The 16,269-nt window shown below is 35.9% G+C and overlaps 1 protein-coding gene across 15 annotated transcripts in view; it reads left to right on the top strand.

Moving 5' to 3' along the window:
• LMO7 (LIM domain 7) overlaps positions 1–16,269 on the top strand; it is a 176,930-nt gene that overhangs the window by 126,815 nt on the left and 33,846 nt on the right. For 14 of the 15 annotated variants that reach the window (XM_075918868.2, XM_075918867.2, XM_075918869.2 and 11 more), the window contains 7 exons: positions 770–799; positions 5,300–5,417; positions 6,962–7,104; positions 8,531–8,978; positions 9,740–10,057; positions 14,011–14,125; positions 15,857–16,018. In XM_075918868.2, coding sequence (XP_075774983.2) covers positions 770–799; positions 5,300–5,417; positions 6,962–7,104; positions 8,531–8,978; positions 9,740–10,057; positions 14,011–14,125; positions 15,857–16,018 — 1,334 coding nt within the window. The remainder of the gene's footprint in view (positions 1–769; positions 800–5,299; positions 5,418–6,961; positions 7,105–8,530; positions 8,979–9,739; positions 10,058–14,010; positions 14,126–15,856; positions 16,019–16,269) is intronic. The other variant, XM_075918879.2, reaches the window with a different exon arrangement.

Below are 16,269 nucleotides of genomic sequence, written 5' to 3'. Positions count from 1 at the left end.
ACTCCTTACTCTGTTGGGGAGAGTAGGTTTTTCAAGTTCTCTGTATCACTGAAAATACGGAATTGCAAGTTGCAATTTTTCACATTCAGCATCCCTATGTCATGACAGCTATAATTGTGTGTATCATTAATTTTGAAGCTTAACACATCAACAGATCTTGCATTTGGTTGAAGTATTTCTAGAACTCCTGAATATACAGGATATTACACTCAATTTTATATTCAATGTCTTTACTAAGTAACTCAGTATATCACATTGGATGCATCTGGTTCTGCATCTTAATGTGTTAAGCTGATAGCATTTTTGGCATTCTGTTCATTCATTCCATTTATTACATGCATTACAATTAAGAATGAACATATCAATTGGAACAAAAATATAACCTTTCTGACTCCAACTTTATCTTAGGAATCAGTTCAAAATAGTCATAGTTTTTTGTCTGCACTTTCTGGCAGCACTGGAAGAGGTAATGAGTAACTATTAGACTGTTCATGAATTATTTCCAAAACTGAAAATATTAGGAATTGTGATGGGGACCTTTTTTAATTGAGTTTTTTTTTTAAAGCTTGATTTCCAGAATACATTGCTTCTCATAAGTTTCTGACTTGCACCTGGACTTTAGGGTGCTGATCCAAGCCTCTAACTCCCAATCTTTTGATTATCTCCCTTTACTTTAATCAAAATGCTTCTTCATTAAGCTTCTTAATGTTATCTTACATACGTAGTAAGACTCTGAAATGAATTTATTTTTGATTTTCTGATTTCTCAGACTGTTTCAAAAGCTTTCTGATGAGGATGGGTAAGTTTGATAAAAATATGAAAATGATACCATACTATTTGTGTTTTGCATCTTATAAAACTTTTCCAGTAATTTTATGCATGTATAATAACTAAAAACTCTTGCTCAAAGCACTTTGTGCATGCTGCTTTGTACTTCTGTACAAGGGCAATTTTTCATAACTTACAGGAAACACAATAGCTATGCTTCTGATAGAAATGGATTGTTGCATATGTTGTAAATAAACTGCAGTGGCTGCTGTTGTCATGCTTTTTTGAAATCTTCTGTGAAATTTCACTTTTGCTTAAACTTACCATGTTTTCCCCATAATATTCAAATTTGGGTTTTTAGAGGTTTAGCAATTCTAGTGAAAAGCTACTAAATATTTCTTCTTTAATGGAGGGTATGGGCAAGAATACTGAAATTGATGTGAATTTAAATAGCTATTTATTTTAGTAAGAAAGGATAGGAAAGTGTCTCAGTTGGCTACGGTCCACATATGTGGAATAAATAACCCAGAATGAGAGAGAGAAGAAAATTAAGAGCATCTTAAATTAATTTAGCACAGCATTTACTATTATTTTGGATATATTGCACAAAAATCCAACTTTAAAATGAGGGCATCTTAAAATAAAGACAGAGAGGCAAGTTAGGGGTAGCTTTTCCTTTCAGGGTTATTTAAGGATATAGTTTCTGCTAGAGAGGTTGGGCTTTCTGGATATTGTATAATTTATTGAATCTATTTATCCAACACAAGGTGACTGAATACTAAGTGTAAACTTACTCCAAGTTTCAATGCAGCAATACTCATTAAAGCACAATTTTGTCATTTGAGACTTGTTTTTTCACTTGGCTTACTGTTTAGGCGGAGTAGTAGGAGAAAAGGAGTGCTTCACTGATTTTAGCCTGAATGCACTTGGCAGATTTGCATATGCATGAGTGTTTGGGTTTTGGGCATGCTTTACTAAGTTTCCCTAATTTTTCTCTTTTGAAATCTGTGCACTTTCTGACTGTGATCTTTAGAAATGAAATAACATCTGAGAAAGTTGTATGAAATGCATTTGTAGTAAGTGGTTAAATGAAAGTATCCCAGAGGGAGCTCTGCTACATAGTCAGAGGAGGGAGACTCTGAGGGTGTATCCTTTAGATAAGTTTTTATATTAAACTGATGACACACAACTTAACACAATTTTTTTAAATTGGTTTTAATCAAGTATGTGTTTCAATTACTTATATTTTCTACCGTGCTTGAGAGAAAAGTGGTTGATAATTTACATTCCCTCAACCAATCTTGAACAAATTTCGACACAAGTTTATTGAAATACAAAACCATTTCTGTGCCTGACACAAGTGAATTATAAAAAGGGCAGGACAGAAAACTAAGCAAACAAATAGTTCCTGAGGTAGTAACCATGGTATTGTTGTGAGACCTGTCATGTTTCCCATTTTAAAATGATAAACAGGGACAATAACTGAGTGTTCTAGCTTTTACATTTTAATTTACTGAAATTAAATTTAGCCTCCTCTTAATCTCTAGTTCTATGTATCGCAAAACCACTACATACTTTTTTCTATAATTCACGTCTCCTTGAGGTAGGCTCAAGTTTGGGGGAGCAGATCAGGCCTGACTGACTTTGTCAAAAAATAGGTGAAACTTGCACAATACCTTTTTATGCTGTAACTGGCTTAAGTGAATCCTCTCAATTCCTTCCTTTTCAGGAGCATTTAGTATGTTATTTTGTTCTAATGGCCATTCATTGCCATTCAGATGATCATTCTGTTGGTTTCTTCTTCAGTCGCTGTGCTCCCTGAGCTAGTTGTATGGGAGCACATCTCAGTCAATGAGCTGAAGCACTGTGATGGTTGGGGCGGGTCCTATGTCACTCCAAAGTTATATCGATGGCCAATCCAGAAGGAGCTTAAAACTCCAGAAGCATCAGGGAGAAGATTACAATGTTCTCTCTCTACCTTGAAGTCAGACTACAAGGAAACTTGATGGATTTGAGAACTTAGCCAGAGACCTTTGAACACAGATAGGGCTAAACAGAATAGAGGATATGAATACCTCACAAAGCAATAGGCCTTTGTTCTGAATGGGAGAAGTAATTTTTTTTAAGATGACTGTCCCTTTTAAATATGCTACGTAGAACCATTCTGTTGCATCATAATTTAGAAAGATTAACAAAGACACACTGTTTCTGCCCCTTAGTGTACCTACTGAGCACAAGATAGACAAAGAATGTAGGGGTAAGAAGAAAGGGCTGGGACTAAAACCAATCAATGTGAAACTTATTCTATAGCAAGTAGATCATATGTCCTGATATCTTTGACGCAGAGCAGGAGCAGATGAGGCAGTAGCACAGGAATGGAAGTCAGACATGGAAAGCAGGGTGAAAGAGACCAGTGTTGGGAGAAGGAGACAGTGAAGAGGGAGACAAGGAGATCTGATATCACTGAGTATCTTCTTCACACACCTAGGGTGTGTCTAGACTACATGCCTCTGGTGACAGAGGCATGTAGATTAGGCTACCTGGCATAGGGAAATGAAACGGTGATTTAAATAATTGCCACTTCATTTAAATTTAAATGGCTGCCGCGCTGTGCCGATCAGCTGTTTATAGGCTTAGTGCGGTAGTCTGGACGCTCTGTGGTCGACACCAAGGGCATTTGTCAACCTCCCTGGTATGCCTCGTGGGATGAGGTTTACAAAGGAGGTCAACAAATGCCTTTGATGTTGACCGCGGAGCTAGAGAGAGTGATGGACAAGATCAAGGAAGAGGTAGAAGGGATATTGGTGCATGGGATGAGAATTAACAATTTGAGGTTCGCGGGTGATATAGTGATAGTGGAAGATGAAGCGAATTTAGCGAGAATGGTGCGTGTGCTAAATGAGGAAGGGAAGCGGTATGGACTGATTATGAATATTGATAAAATGAAGACTGGTATTTGGAGATAAGGAAATAGGAAGGAAGATCAGTGTAGATGGGATCAAATTAGAGAATGTAGAGAAGTTCACATATTTGGGGAGCAACATGACACATGATGTAGACTGTAAAAGGGAAATAGCGACTAGAATAGGGAAAGCAAGAGCAAGTTTGAAGGCGATGAATAAAATCTGGAAAAGTAAAGCTATTAGCTTAGGAACAGTGCTGAGTGTCTTGAAAATGTGTGTATTTAGCGGCATGTTGTACAGATGTGAGACATGGGTGATAACGAAAGATTAGAATAGAAGTTATAGAAAGATCCTGAGAATAGGATGGATGCAGAAGGTCACCAAGGAGGAACTATATAGCAAGATACAGCTGAAAGAGAACCTACTGCTGAAGGTTATATAATGGAAGTTACAGCTATTCGGGCATATCTGCAGAATGAACAACAAGCGAAAAGTTAAGACTTTGATATTCGGCATAATGGATGATCTGAATAGGAAAGGCAGACCCCATAGAGCAGTGGTCCTCAATGCGGTGCCTGCGGGCACCATGGCACCCACCGGGGCATTATGTGTGCCCACCAAGTAACCAGGGCCGGCCTGAGCCATTCTTGCACCCTGGGCGCGCAGCACATGTGTGGTGCCACCTCTGCCCCGAGCGCGCGGCACATGAGTGGTGCCACCCCCGGGCACGTGGCGCAAACATGGCTCCAAAAGGTTGGGGACCACTGCCTTAGAGAATGGGTAGATGATATAGTAGATTGGTGCGGAGCTCGTCTACAGAAACTAAGCCACTCCGCACTGGACAGAGAAAGATGGAAGAAAATAGTGAGGGAGGCATCGGACACCAACGGGCATCGAGCCCATGGTTGTTGGTGATAAGACAGTGAATGTGCTGGTAGAGAAGTGTTGCGTGGTGAGAGCAGACGATACAGTTATTTTAGGTGTTGGATGTTTCATTCAAGAAAACAGTCTGGGAGACTGAGGAGGAATTTGATAGAAGCCCAGGCAAAGGAGAACCAAAGCACAGACAAGCTTTCCTGGTAGTTACAATATTGTGGTCTTTTTAAAATCAGTTTTGATTGAGAGGTGGACAAACTTGGTAAGCATCTGGAGATGGTTGGGGAGGGGAAGGGGAGAAAAGAAAGTTGAAAATGATGCTAAGCTTGTGAGCTTGAAGAACAGAGAACAATAGATTTATGAACATAGAAGGAAGAAAGAGTGGGGAGCGAGAGTGGGATGATAAGGTGGGAAATTTTTTTCCCCAACAGGAGACTTTGAATTCATGGGGGGAGAGAAAAATCTGAAGAGAAGCAGAACATTCAAGAGTAGCCAAGTGCAGTTTGAATGATCAGTGTAAAGCTACTGAGAGACTGTAGAAACAGATTCTCTCCTTCCCTAGTCACCTTTGTTCAAGGATGGTGCATAATGGATACTAAAAAATGGCTAATCTGTTTTTCTGGCTCTGATGAAAAATGTACCATAGGCAGCTCAAGTTATAATAATATAAATCCCTTCCTCCCTTTTGAAACTCTTGCTTGCATGCATGATGGTGAAAACTAAATTAAGCAGAACAATGTTTTTGGTCCTAGGAGCAAGTCTTTGAATGATGTCAGTGTAGATGAGACACTCCTGCTGCGCCAGATTCGTTATGATGAGCTACAGAAAATGAAGTCCAAAATACAAGAACAAGATCAGAAGTGGCAAGATGTGAGTGTTCCTTTATGCTCCTCATATATGCCTTGCTATGGCCCAGTTCTGTAATCCCGTGTCACTTTCCACTTGTACAAAGGGCACATTATGGGACAGGGTTGTAAATGACCAATTTCAAGTATTTGTAGATTATCTGGGTATGTGGAATTTAAATCCTTAATGTTCCTGCTTTATCTGTTTGTTTGATCAGCTGTTCAGTGTAAGATTTATCTGTATGATCACTTTTTGAAGAGTACAAAACTAAAGAAACTACTTCAGGCCTAATTACGTGTAAGACAATGAAAGATAAAGTGCTGTAATTAGCACACTGTCATTTTACCTATTTGCATCTGTTTTTTAAAGGTAATGGTTAACATAAGTTTCTTAAAATACTAAATGCATTTCAGTGTAGTAATCTTATAAGTTACTTTTATAGGAAGAAGTTAAAAAAAGCTGCATATCAGATTAACAAAACAAAATCAAACATCTCTGTGTTGCAGGGGGAGTGATATTGTGAAATCTAATGAGGCAAAACGTGTATTAAGTGCATAAATTTAGCACGTAAAGTCATATTCAGTGAAATTGTAAAGCCATTTGGATAGTTTTATATTCAAATGCTTAAACTTTTGGGAAAATATTCCATGATTTACTTTCTTCCACTTTCTTTAGTCTCCTCCTCCCTCCCCTTCCCCTCCCCCTGCCTTTCACAGCTGGAAAAAAAAAAAGACCTGGTTTAAATTCTACTATGAAAACTAATATCCCAGCTTTGAGACCAGCATTTTTATTCATCTAATTCATCCACGGGGCCTATAAAAACTTGAGACTTTTCCTTCAGACATTGGGATGTAATGATAGAAGTGAGAGTGGTGTTAATAAGCATTGGACACTGAGCAAGCTTTCACCATGTTTAGTTCACCTTGGTTCAAACTTTCAGCACTTCTACTTTGACTAGTTCTAGGGGGCAGACGCAGCTGACTGCCAAACTGCAGTGTGATTTTTTTTTTTAAATTAATTTATTTATTAGAACATGAGCAAAACATAAAATGGGTTGAAACTTCACAATTTCCATTTAGGATTTAATACCGTATATACTTAAGTTGATACATGAATCCATTCAGATATTGCTTTACTCTTCTGTATGTTATGCAGACACACACGTTTCAGTTGCATTTAAAGTTAACATCCAGTTGAGCATTGATGTTACCTTTTAAATAAATGAAAAGATAAGTGCTTTTGCTTTATGGTAGAAGTTTCCAGTTGTTACCATTATTTAACGATAGGCGGCAGGCCATCGTACCTGAAAAATATCAACACAGTCTGTCAGAAACATTTAGGTCAGAAACATTTGGGTCAGATTTTTACAGGAAGACACATGAGAATCTAGTGTTAGTGCAGACAAACAGGCTTTATAAAGCAAAATTAGGACACACTGTTTTCCAGTTGGAATGAGCAGTCTTAGCAATGCCAAGACTGTTTGTTTGTTAAAAGGTCTCAGTAGTTTGTTAAAAGGTCTCTAAAAGAAAAATCAGATTTCCATACATTAATGTGGTTTTTTATTTTAGGATCTAGCAAAATGGAAAAATCGCAGAAAAAGTTTCACTTCGGATTTGCAAAAGAAAAAGGAAGAGAGAGAAGAAATTGAAAGAAGAGCCTCTGAGACTTCTGAAAGAAATAGCAAGTCACTGAGAGAAATGCAGCAGAACAGGTAATCACCTAATGGAGATATTGTATGTACTGCTTACCTTGGTGTGAATACATATGCTCAATCTTAAAGCATCCTTAACTAGCATTTTAATAGTTCTATTTCATATATGAGCACAAACTCAGCACACCTTTCTTGGAGAATATATTTTGATAAACCTACTCTTTACTGGCCTTTTGAATGGTCCATTTATATAATGGAGAAATCTAAACTACTGATAGAAATATTTGTAAACTCTTTATAGTGGAACTTAAAGCATTTTAGTAAAGTAAAATGTAGTTTAGGGTAAAACAAAGTACAAATATAGTTTGCTTTGAAATCAGTCTTTGTTCACTTCAACAGTATATTTTTAAACAGACCAAAATAATTACCTATAGTGAATAATCTTGCTTATCTGTTTATTATGATTGTGTGGGGTTTTTTTCCTTTAATATTTCAGTTACAATTCTTTTTAGCAATTTATAAGCCAGAGCTTTTGTTTGTTGAAAAACAGCAGGATTAAGATTTTTCTTGAACTTTTCCCCTTTGCTGCTGCTGCTATGTGAATCCTTCTGGTATTTGCAGAATGCAAATATTTTTAAGGCTTCTCTTTAAATAGAAACTAAACCGAGAAACACCACCAGAGGTGATACTTTTATAAATGCACTTACTTATCCATTGTAAGATCAATGGGATGTGTGTTTAAGTGTATATACATGCTACATACACTTACAAACCAAAGTTAAAGGATCCTTTTTCAACATAAATGCAGTATTTTGTGTTTCAGTTACATGTAATTTCCATTGTTTTTGTTTCTGGGATAGGAATGACATCTTGTTGGATAAGAAAACAGAGGTGTTTATAATTAATAGCAATATTGTCAAAACTTAACTGTCACTAAATAATGCTTTTGTTTCATTTCGCAATATAAGGAAATGTACCTAGCAAGGAACCAAGCCTCAGAGTGAGCACTTAGCAAATGCATAAATTGTGTTCTTTATATATTGGTATATCATTCTAATACAATAGCTAGATCCATAGAACTATAGAGTTTGGCTCACACTTTCCAAAGTCTTCCATCCTGCCAAATCTAGCTAGACATTCATCCTTTCCTTAACATCCAAAAAATAAAGTAAGATTATATGTATTATCCCAAAAAAATCGAAACCTAGCCTTCCAAGCATTTTTATGGGAACTTGTTGTATTGCTTTCTCAGGCAAAAGATCATTCTTGGCATTAGTAGTTTATAAATTGAGGAGAGCCTTAGTCATTTTAATATCTGAACATTTTTCATGTGAGGTTTTTGTTTAGAGGTGGATTCATTTTCATTTTAACAGGAAGACTGTCAGAGCTTGTTCAGAGTTTGCTTTGAACTTTTTGTAGCTGGAAAAACTTAGTCCATGTATTCTCTGGTCAAATCTTTAATTTGTTGAGCTCTCTGTCTCCTTAGAGAGAACCAGTATCAAGGATCCTATAGTGTCATGCAGCAAAAAAGTGAACGCAGGTGGATGTCTTCATCAGATGATGTATTTAGTGAAGAAAAAACACCTTCCAGACCATCAGAAGCAAAAGATTACCTTGTCGAAAAAGATGCCCCTTACAGCTTTAAGAAGACTGAAAAATCATATGCACAAACTAACAAAGAGAATTCTGAAAAGCCAGAGAGAGATGCAACAGTTGAAACTCAAATTCCATCTAAAAGCCTATTAGAAGAACAGAGCTCAGTCCCTTTGTCTACTTACCATTCAATGAATGCACAAATGGGGTTAGCTCGGGTTTCAGCTTCTCTCCCCAGAAATTACCAGAAAACTGATACCGCTAGGTTGACATCTGTGGTTACACCAAGACCTTTTGGTGTCCATTCAAGAGGAATCTCATCACTTCCCAGATCATTTACGGTAAAACTTCTTCTATTTCTTAATATTTGTGAATATTACTGTCTTGAATAATTAACTCAATCCCTGTTTTGACTTTTTTTATGCATTTGGTTTTAAATTACCTGCCCTGTTTAACAAAGGATGTATTGCTAATGGAGCAGATATTCTTAAACAATTCTTAAACAATTATTGATATTTATGTACTTAAAATGATCTGTTTCCTTTGAACAGACATCTGATAAGTATATTGGTGTAATAATAATTTTTGTAAAATTTCATGTTTTCTTGCCTGAAAATTTATTGACACATATCATTACCTTGTCTTACATCAGCTAAAAGTATAATTATTCCAACATCAAAATCAATAGGATGAAAACCATTTTATACCAGCTGATCTGCCCTGTAGAATATTGTTAGTGAAACTTAATGCAGGCAATCAAAATAGCTGCATAAATTTTTGTCTTCTCCACCATTCTCTAGTTGCCCTAAACTTGAAACTAATATGTCTAAAAGCATGGTATTTTAATGCATTTCTTTTAAATCCAAACCTGAATTAATTATCCTGCTCACAGATATCTGAGAAGGGGGAAAACCCATCTGTCTGTTTAATAATTCGGTAGCTAGATGTGGCAATGGGAAACTGCACTGAAAGAATGGATGGTGAAAAAACACAACTTTTTTGGCTGCACTTTCTGGACTGTTTAACTTAGTTTGCTAATAATGACATTTGGGGATTTTATGCTTTTAAAAAACTGGCTTGTACCTAAATATTTTTATTCCAGGTGGATGATGCCCAAAAGTACAATGGAGAAGTAGATAGATCTAAGAAATCTCAAACTTTGCTCACCAGCTATTCGTTTTCACAACTCGATGCAGAGCCACTTCTCTCTACAGATCCAAAAACAAGTGGTGGTGAAGAGGAAAAGGAAAGGATTAAAAGAACAGAGTCTCCTACATTGATAGCCTCTGCTACATCCCAATATCAAGATACAGTGCCCCATGGTCTTAAATCAGAGTATTACACTCCTCCTGACACTATTACAGTTTCTTCTTCTGCAGAAATAAAAAGCCTGCCAGAACCAGAGGTTTCAGTGTCACTGGTGAGTTTGGAAAGTATATAATTATCCACAGTAAAGTAGTACTAGAACAGTGTGAACAAAGATGATTAGAAACTCAGCCTAACATACTTCACGGAGAAAAGTAATTCAGAGAAACAAATCACACATTTCACCTAAGAGCTTTTATTTCCCAGGGAGCATGAAAAAAGAAATACTTTGTCTGTGTAATTCATTCTTTTAATTGCTATAATCTTTGTAAACTGCTTTTCTCTGTTTTTGAGTTTGACTTTCTCTGTTTCTTGTAAAAATTGAGCCAAGTTTTCAGCTTGGCATTAAGCATGTTTCCATTTTTATACTACAATTATTTGCTGCCGCTATTGAGGTCACTAGGACAGCGAAGAATCTGATTTGTGAGTCGCACTAGAATTTATTCACACCCTCCAACTTAAGGTGGCAAAATGAATGCCCGCTTCTGAAAAATCTGACCTTTAAATGCTAAGCATCACTCCAGGTTTCACTTCTTATTGGAATGGTTTGAGGCAGGAGTCCTATTCCCCTACCCCAATTATTTTGTTTGGTTTAGTCTAATGACTATAATTGCTAATTTTAAAAATAAATCACTTCCTCAATATTGTCCTATTTAATGGCAGGTTTCCAACTTCTGTTCAGAAGTCCTGTGTTCTACTTTCAGAGCTCTGGGGCATGTAAGATGCTATAATCTTGCAACTGCTTACTACCATTTCCTGCCTCAGTGGCTCATTTCATACTCGAATAGTAATATTGTCAGCTGTCAGTAGCTTTTTACAACAGTTGACAACATTACTAACTCCCAAGTCCGGGCTGGGGGCCACATTCTCTACTTTGTTTATGCTACTATAGACTACAATTATGTCAGTTGTTGGAAGGAAAATACGGGACCTTTTTGATGCAATCACTTCCTGCTCTATTTTTATTTTAAAATAGATTTTGTAAATATTACTGCAAACAATGTATTTAAAAAACGACTTAGAAATGAGAGATGTTTCTGTTTACACAACAAACTGCTAGTACTGCTGTCTATGCTGTCATTCTACTTAATTTAATCGAAGATTCTGACAGCCTGATTGTTGTATGTGGGTGGAGATGGTTTCAGTGCATTACAGTAAAAGGAATTATATTAGTTGATTTTGCGTGTGCGTGTGGGGCTCATGTGAGCTGAATGGAAGCTAAATGTTCTGAATCAGATTTCATTCTGTTCTCATATCAAAACTTATACCAAGCCTCACTGGGACTTTGATTATCAGGCCTGTGATAGTAAACTCGCCTACCTGGCAAATGAATCATTTAATGCTTTTATATACAGCATTTGTCAAACAAGCTATAGTTGGTGTGGGAACTCCTTTCTCACCAATTGTGATGTCCGGTTATGTGCTGGTAAAACAAGGTTGCACAACCAGGTGAGCAATGGGTAGCTTTGTGTACTCTGAATCATTTATGTGGCGTTTGTAGGGCATTGTAGGTATTGAGGAGGACCTGTCCAAATAGTGCAGTTCAGTGCATGGGCTCAGATTGCTATTCTATAATTGAATGGTATCTATACACTACATTAGATACTACTGCTAATTAAGAGAATACACTATACACATGTATTTAAGCAATTATATAGCTAAACATACATTTATTCAGATTCTTAATTGTTGCTTTTTGTTATGCCAGAAAATGGTGAATGGTGCATTTTTATTTACCAAACTGATTTGCAGAGAAATTGTAATTCCATAAAAATGCATATCATCCGTTTTATTTAACTAAAAAGACCATCTTAAATATGCTGGATATGTAAATGTTTTGCCTTATCAAAACATATTTTGCATTAAAACAATTGATTGATTAATTAAACAAAGGAAGTAATATCAATAGTTTATTAAATCAAAGTGATTGTTTCTGAGCACCATGTCCTTCAATACTTTAGAAATAGTAGATCGATCTCTCTCTCTCTCTCTCTCTCTCTCTCGTAACTAGTTTTAATTCATGGATTAGAGAGGGAAAACAAACTTTCCTGCATTTTCATTTATCATTGAACTGAACTAGTTGAATAAACTGAAATGAAGAAAATACTCTCTGCACCTGGAGGAGGGACTACTACTGTCATGCTGGTTTGGTACTTCAGCAAACTGTTTCCAATGCTTAGCCAGTGACTTCTAGTTCAGCATTTGATTTTCTTTAAAACTTTGGCAGCAAATATTTACTGCTTAACATTTATTTTATTTTTTTATAAATTACAGTAAGTTTTTAGACTTTAGTATATGCTGTCATTTCAAATTTAACTAAAAAGACAATGTAATTAACTGTAAATAAAAACATCACTGCTTTTTATTCATTCTACATTCATGGAACATTCATGGAACCGTCAAAAGCTTACTTAATATATGGTAATGTACTAAATTTACTCTGGATACTATGTTAACTTGAATATCATCTATTTGTATTTGAGATCTGTTGTACAGCAAGAAAACTAAAAATCCACTTAGATTATAAACTGGTAAATATCCTTATATTATTTAATAGCTGTATCTGGTACTATTTATCTCAGAAATATCTACCCTGGGCTAATATACTGTGAATGCCTGACTTGACTGGTCAAGAATATTGCCTGGTAAACATGAACAGATGTCCTGTTGGTGTACTGCACTGTGGACCCAGATTATTATAAACCCTTAGGTGCAACCAGCCATTGCCCTCAGACTTTCCCAGCCATATGGCAGCTTCTTCGTATAACACGCCTCTCCATTGTGTCATTTCATCCAGTCTTATTACTTAGAATATTTTCCTGGCTCCTCATTGCTCATTAAAATTTGAGGAAAGTTGCTACTCATAACAGTGTAACGTGCCCAGGAATTAGACAGATATTTGCACTATATTAGGCAAATAGTAGCCCACTCTGCTATAGCATAGGGTTTAACATTAACATACTCGTTTTGTAGACTTTTCCATTTCGATAATATTTTCAGCCACAAAAATAGTTAAATGAAGTGTTATGCCTTTCTCATTTTGGTAACATTGAACCATATTTCACTTTTATCATGTTAAATTTGTGTCCGCTTTCATATTGTATCTTAATGCACTAGAATGTTTCAGTATTATCAAAATGAAAAAACTGTTTTTATTTAGAAAAACTTAATGAATTTTCTAGCAGCACCTTAAAGACTAACAAAACAGGTATCATGACCTTCTGTGGGTACAACCCACTTCTTCAGATGGAGTATTAAAAGTCCAGTTGCAAAATATATAAGGGATGTGGGTGGGGAGAAGGAAGGGGGAGAAATAGTGAATTAGAGTGTTCATGTTACATGAAGCTGATGGAGAAGGTGTACATTATTTTTATTTTTATTTATTTTTAGTTCTGAATTTAATTTGTCATAATTTTTGTTTCATGATAGTTCAAAATGTTATAATTTCCCAGGGAATGAAAATTGTAGTTTCTGAGCAGCTCTGGGGCTGGCGCATGAAGGAGCAAGGCTTACCCTGCCTCTGTATGCATAATTATAGATGAAATTGAGTCATTGTTATCCAGCTTTTTCAAATTCAAGTTAGAGTATGAGCCTTAGTCTCATGACACAGTTAATTCCATAGGTGAATTTTTTCAAATCTCTTATAATGAATTTAATAAACTGGTCTTTTGAGGTACTAGCTGTCCATTTCACCTTTCATGGGCCATAACACTGTCTTCTTGCTCTGATATTCTAATTATTATTAAAACATTTTGCTCTAAGAAACATGCTATGACAGATTTAATATCTACACAGAGTTAAATGTGTACCAAAAACTTTTTATAAAACCTTTAAAACATAATGATCTAAAAACCTAGTTAGCATGTTCTACAAAGAAAATGGCTTTATACTCAGTCAATAGATAATTAAAGTGTACATTGTGAGTAGCCTCTTGTTTAGTGGATAAACTTTCCTTCATGTAGATTGCCGGTGACACCAGATATTGCAGTGTCATGTTTTATTTTTCAGGACCAGTACAGTGAAATGAGAATCAGTATAAACCAGAGACCTGGTAACAGTCGCAGCTTTGGGTTCACAACAAATTGGAAACCTTCTGGGGTTTTTGTACAGACAGTTGAAGAAGGTAAACTAATATTTAACCCTTTTATGAACTTTGCTCTTACTGTAAATAGATTGAGACTGAGAGACACGGGTGTTTAATTTTAATAATGAATGAACATCTTCCAAAGAATTCAGATAGCAAGAAAGTGAAGAAAACAGTATTTGACTGCTAAAGGCTAAATATGCTATGATTCTTTTGTATCCTCATGCACTACAATTGGTTTAATTTAGAAATATTAGAAAATTTATTTTGAAGTAAAAAAGACTTGCATCCATAGCAGTGGGGTAAATTCTGATTTATTTATGGCATTATTTTATGGCCTCATAATGTCTGTTAAATACAGTTACCTACTTAGAGATGTCACATGGGCATGCGTATAAAATATAGAACGCACCATTCTTGTAGTATATTTTAAAAGGCTTCACTTCCTCTTAAAACCTGTAGAGATAAGTGCTCAAATACCTTTCCAATGTAGAGGGTTTTTTTTTTAAATTTCGGGTTTATTTTTCTTCACTGTGTTAAAGATTGTAAAATATTATATTCTATGAGTAACTGTAGCTTTTTAAATATCTTCATGAACTATTTTTTCAAGTAAATTAATTGTGCAGAGTTTCATTTGATGTGGTAATAAGTACTCAGAAATGTTTTCATGTATTTACTAATATCGAGGATTCATAATTTTTTTTCCTATAGCAATAAATCTAACTTTAAAACTACAAGGAACTTGAGACGCTGATTAAAAAACAAATTTGTATTTTGTTGTATCGTATTGCTGGTTTTTATAAAACAACCCAAAAATTTTTCATCCAACTCCTCCCTTCCTCCAAAATTATAAACTACCAGTAATTGGGGAATACACTGATATTTTTCAGTAACATTCACTGCATATTAGTGTCCTTGGTTACAACTAAAATATTACCTTACAATAAGACAGGCTTTAAACAAGAGGAAAGAAAACACTACTGGAAGCTTCACGTTGGGCTGGCACTTGGTTGCATTTCTTTTCACAGGGAGAAAAATAATTGTGTAACAATCACCTGACATGTTTACTTTAAAATAAAAGCTTAGGCCATGTTTTAAACCACTCGTAATCATGGATTTCTCCTTTGAGGTAAAACAATATGTGGCTATATTAGACATAACACTAAGTCTAACGCAAGTTAAATCAATGTTTTCATTTAGAAAAGTCTTCTTAGATAATATGGAGTAAATAATTGTACTTACTGACATGTTGATACCATGACATCAGTATTCACTAATCATTCCATAGCAATTTTACCACCCTGATAATCTTGTTACATGTTGGCTCCGTTTATGTAACTGCATCAGTTTAAATTCAGCTTATCGTTATCAACAGGTATCCGAATGCCTGCCCTATCTTGTCAATAAGATCTGGGCTAGTGTGAAAGACAGTAAAAATTTGCAGTGAACAGGCTAACTTCAGTGAACAGGCTAGCTGCAATATTAAATGCAAATCTGAAAGTTTCTTGTTCCCATTCAACTTCCACAGGTCTATTTTATAATAGAAAACTGCAGAGTACTTCTGCACTAACCAAGATGCCCAGAATTACATTCCCTGGAGAGGCCAGTGTACAATAGAAAGTTTCACAAAAGTTTACTGAAGTTTTTGGCGAGGCACTTTGTTTCTTGGGGAGAAAAACAAAAAACTGAACAGCCACTTTCTTCATCCTCACTATAGTAGAAGTACTATAGGAATATCCAGACATGAGGAATTTTTGTCTGATCTGTTAGGTAGCCCTGCAGACCTTTGCCAGCTACGAGTAGATGATGAAATCATTGCTGTTGATGGCACAAGGGCTTCACAAATGGACCATAATCAGTGGGAAGAAGCCATGGCCAATGCACTAGAAACTGGAAACCTGGTCATGGATGTCAGACGATATGGGAAAAATGGTGAGTTTTCACAGGGCAAGTACCCTGTTGCATAAAGTAAATAAGCTATATAGTTAGTGAAGTTTCTCTGATGGATTTGAAGCCTGTAGTCCTTGCTTTAACATCTTTTTGGAGCCCAAGTGCTTTGTTAGTGTGTCTGTTTTATAAGACAACTTGGGGGTTTCTTTTTTACGTGGTTTGTATCGCAAATAACTTCACTAGCAAGTTTGCTAACTATACTAGTGACCACTCTGTCATGTATTGGTTTAATT

Source organism: Pelodiscus sinensis, chromosome 1, assembly GCF_052426305.1.
Source record: "Pelodiscus sinensis isolate ZL-2025 chromosome 1, ASM5242630v1, whole genome shotgun sequence".
NCBI classification, from domain to species: domain Eukaryota; kingdom Metazoa; phylum Chordata; order Testudines; family Trionychidae; genus Pelodiscus; species Pelodiscus sinensis.
This window is presented reverse-complemented; position numbering and strand designations above follow the sequence as displayed.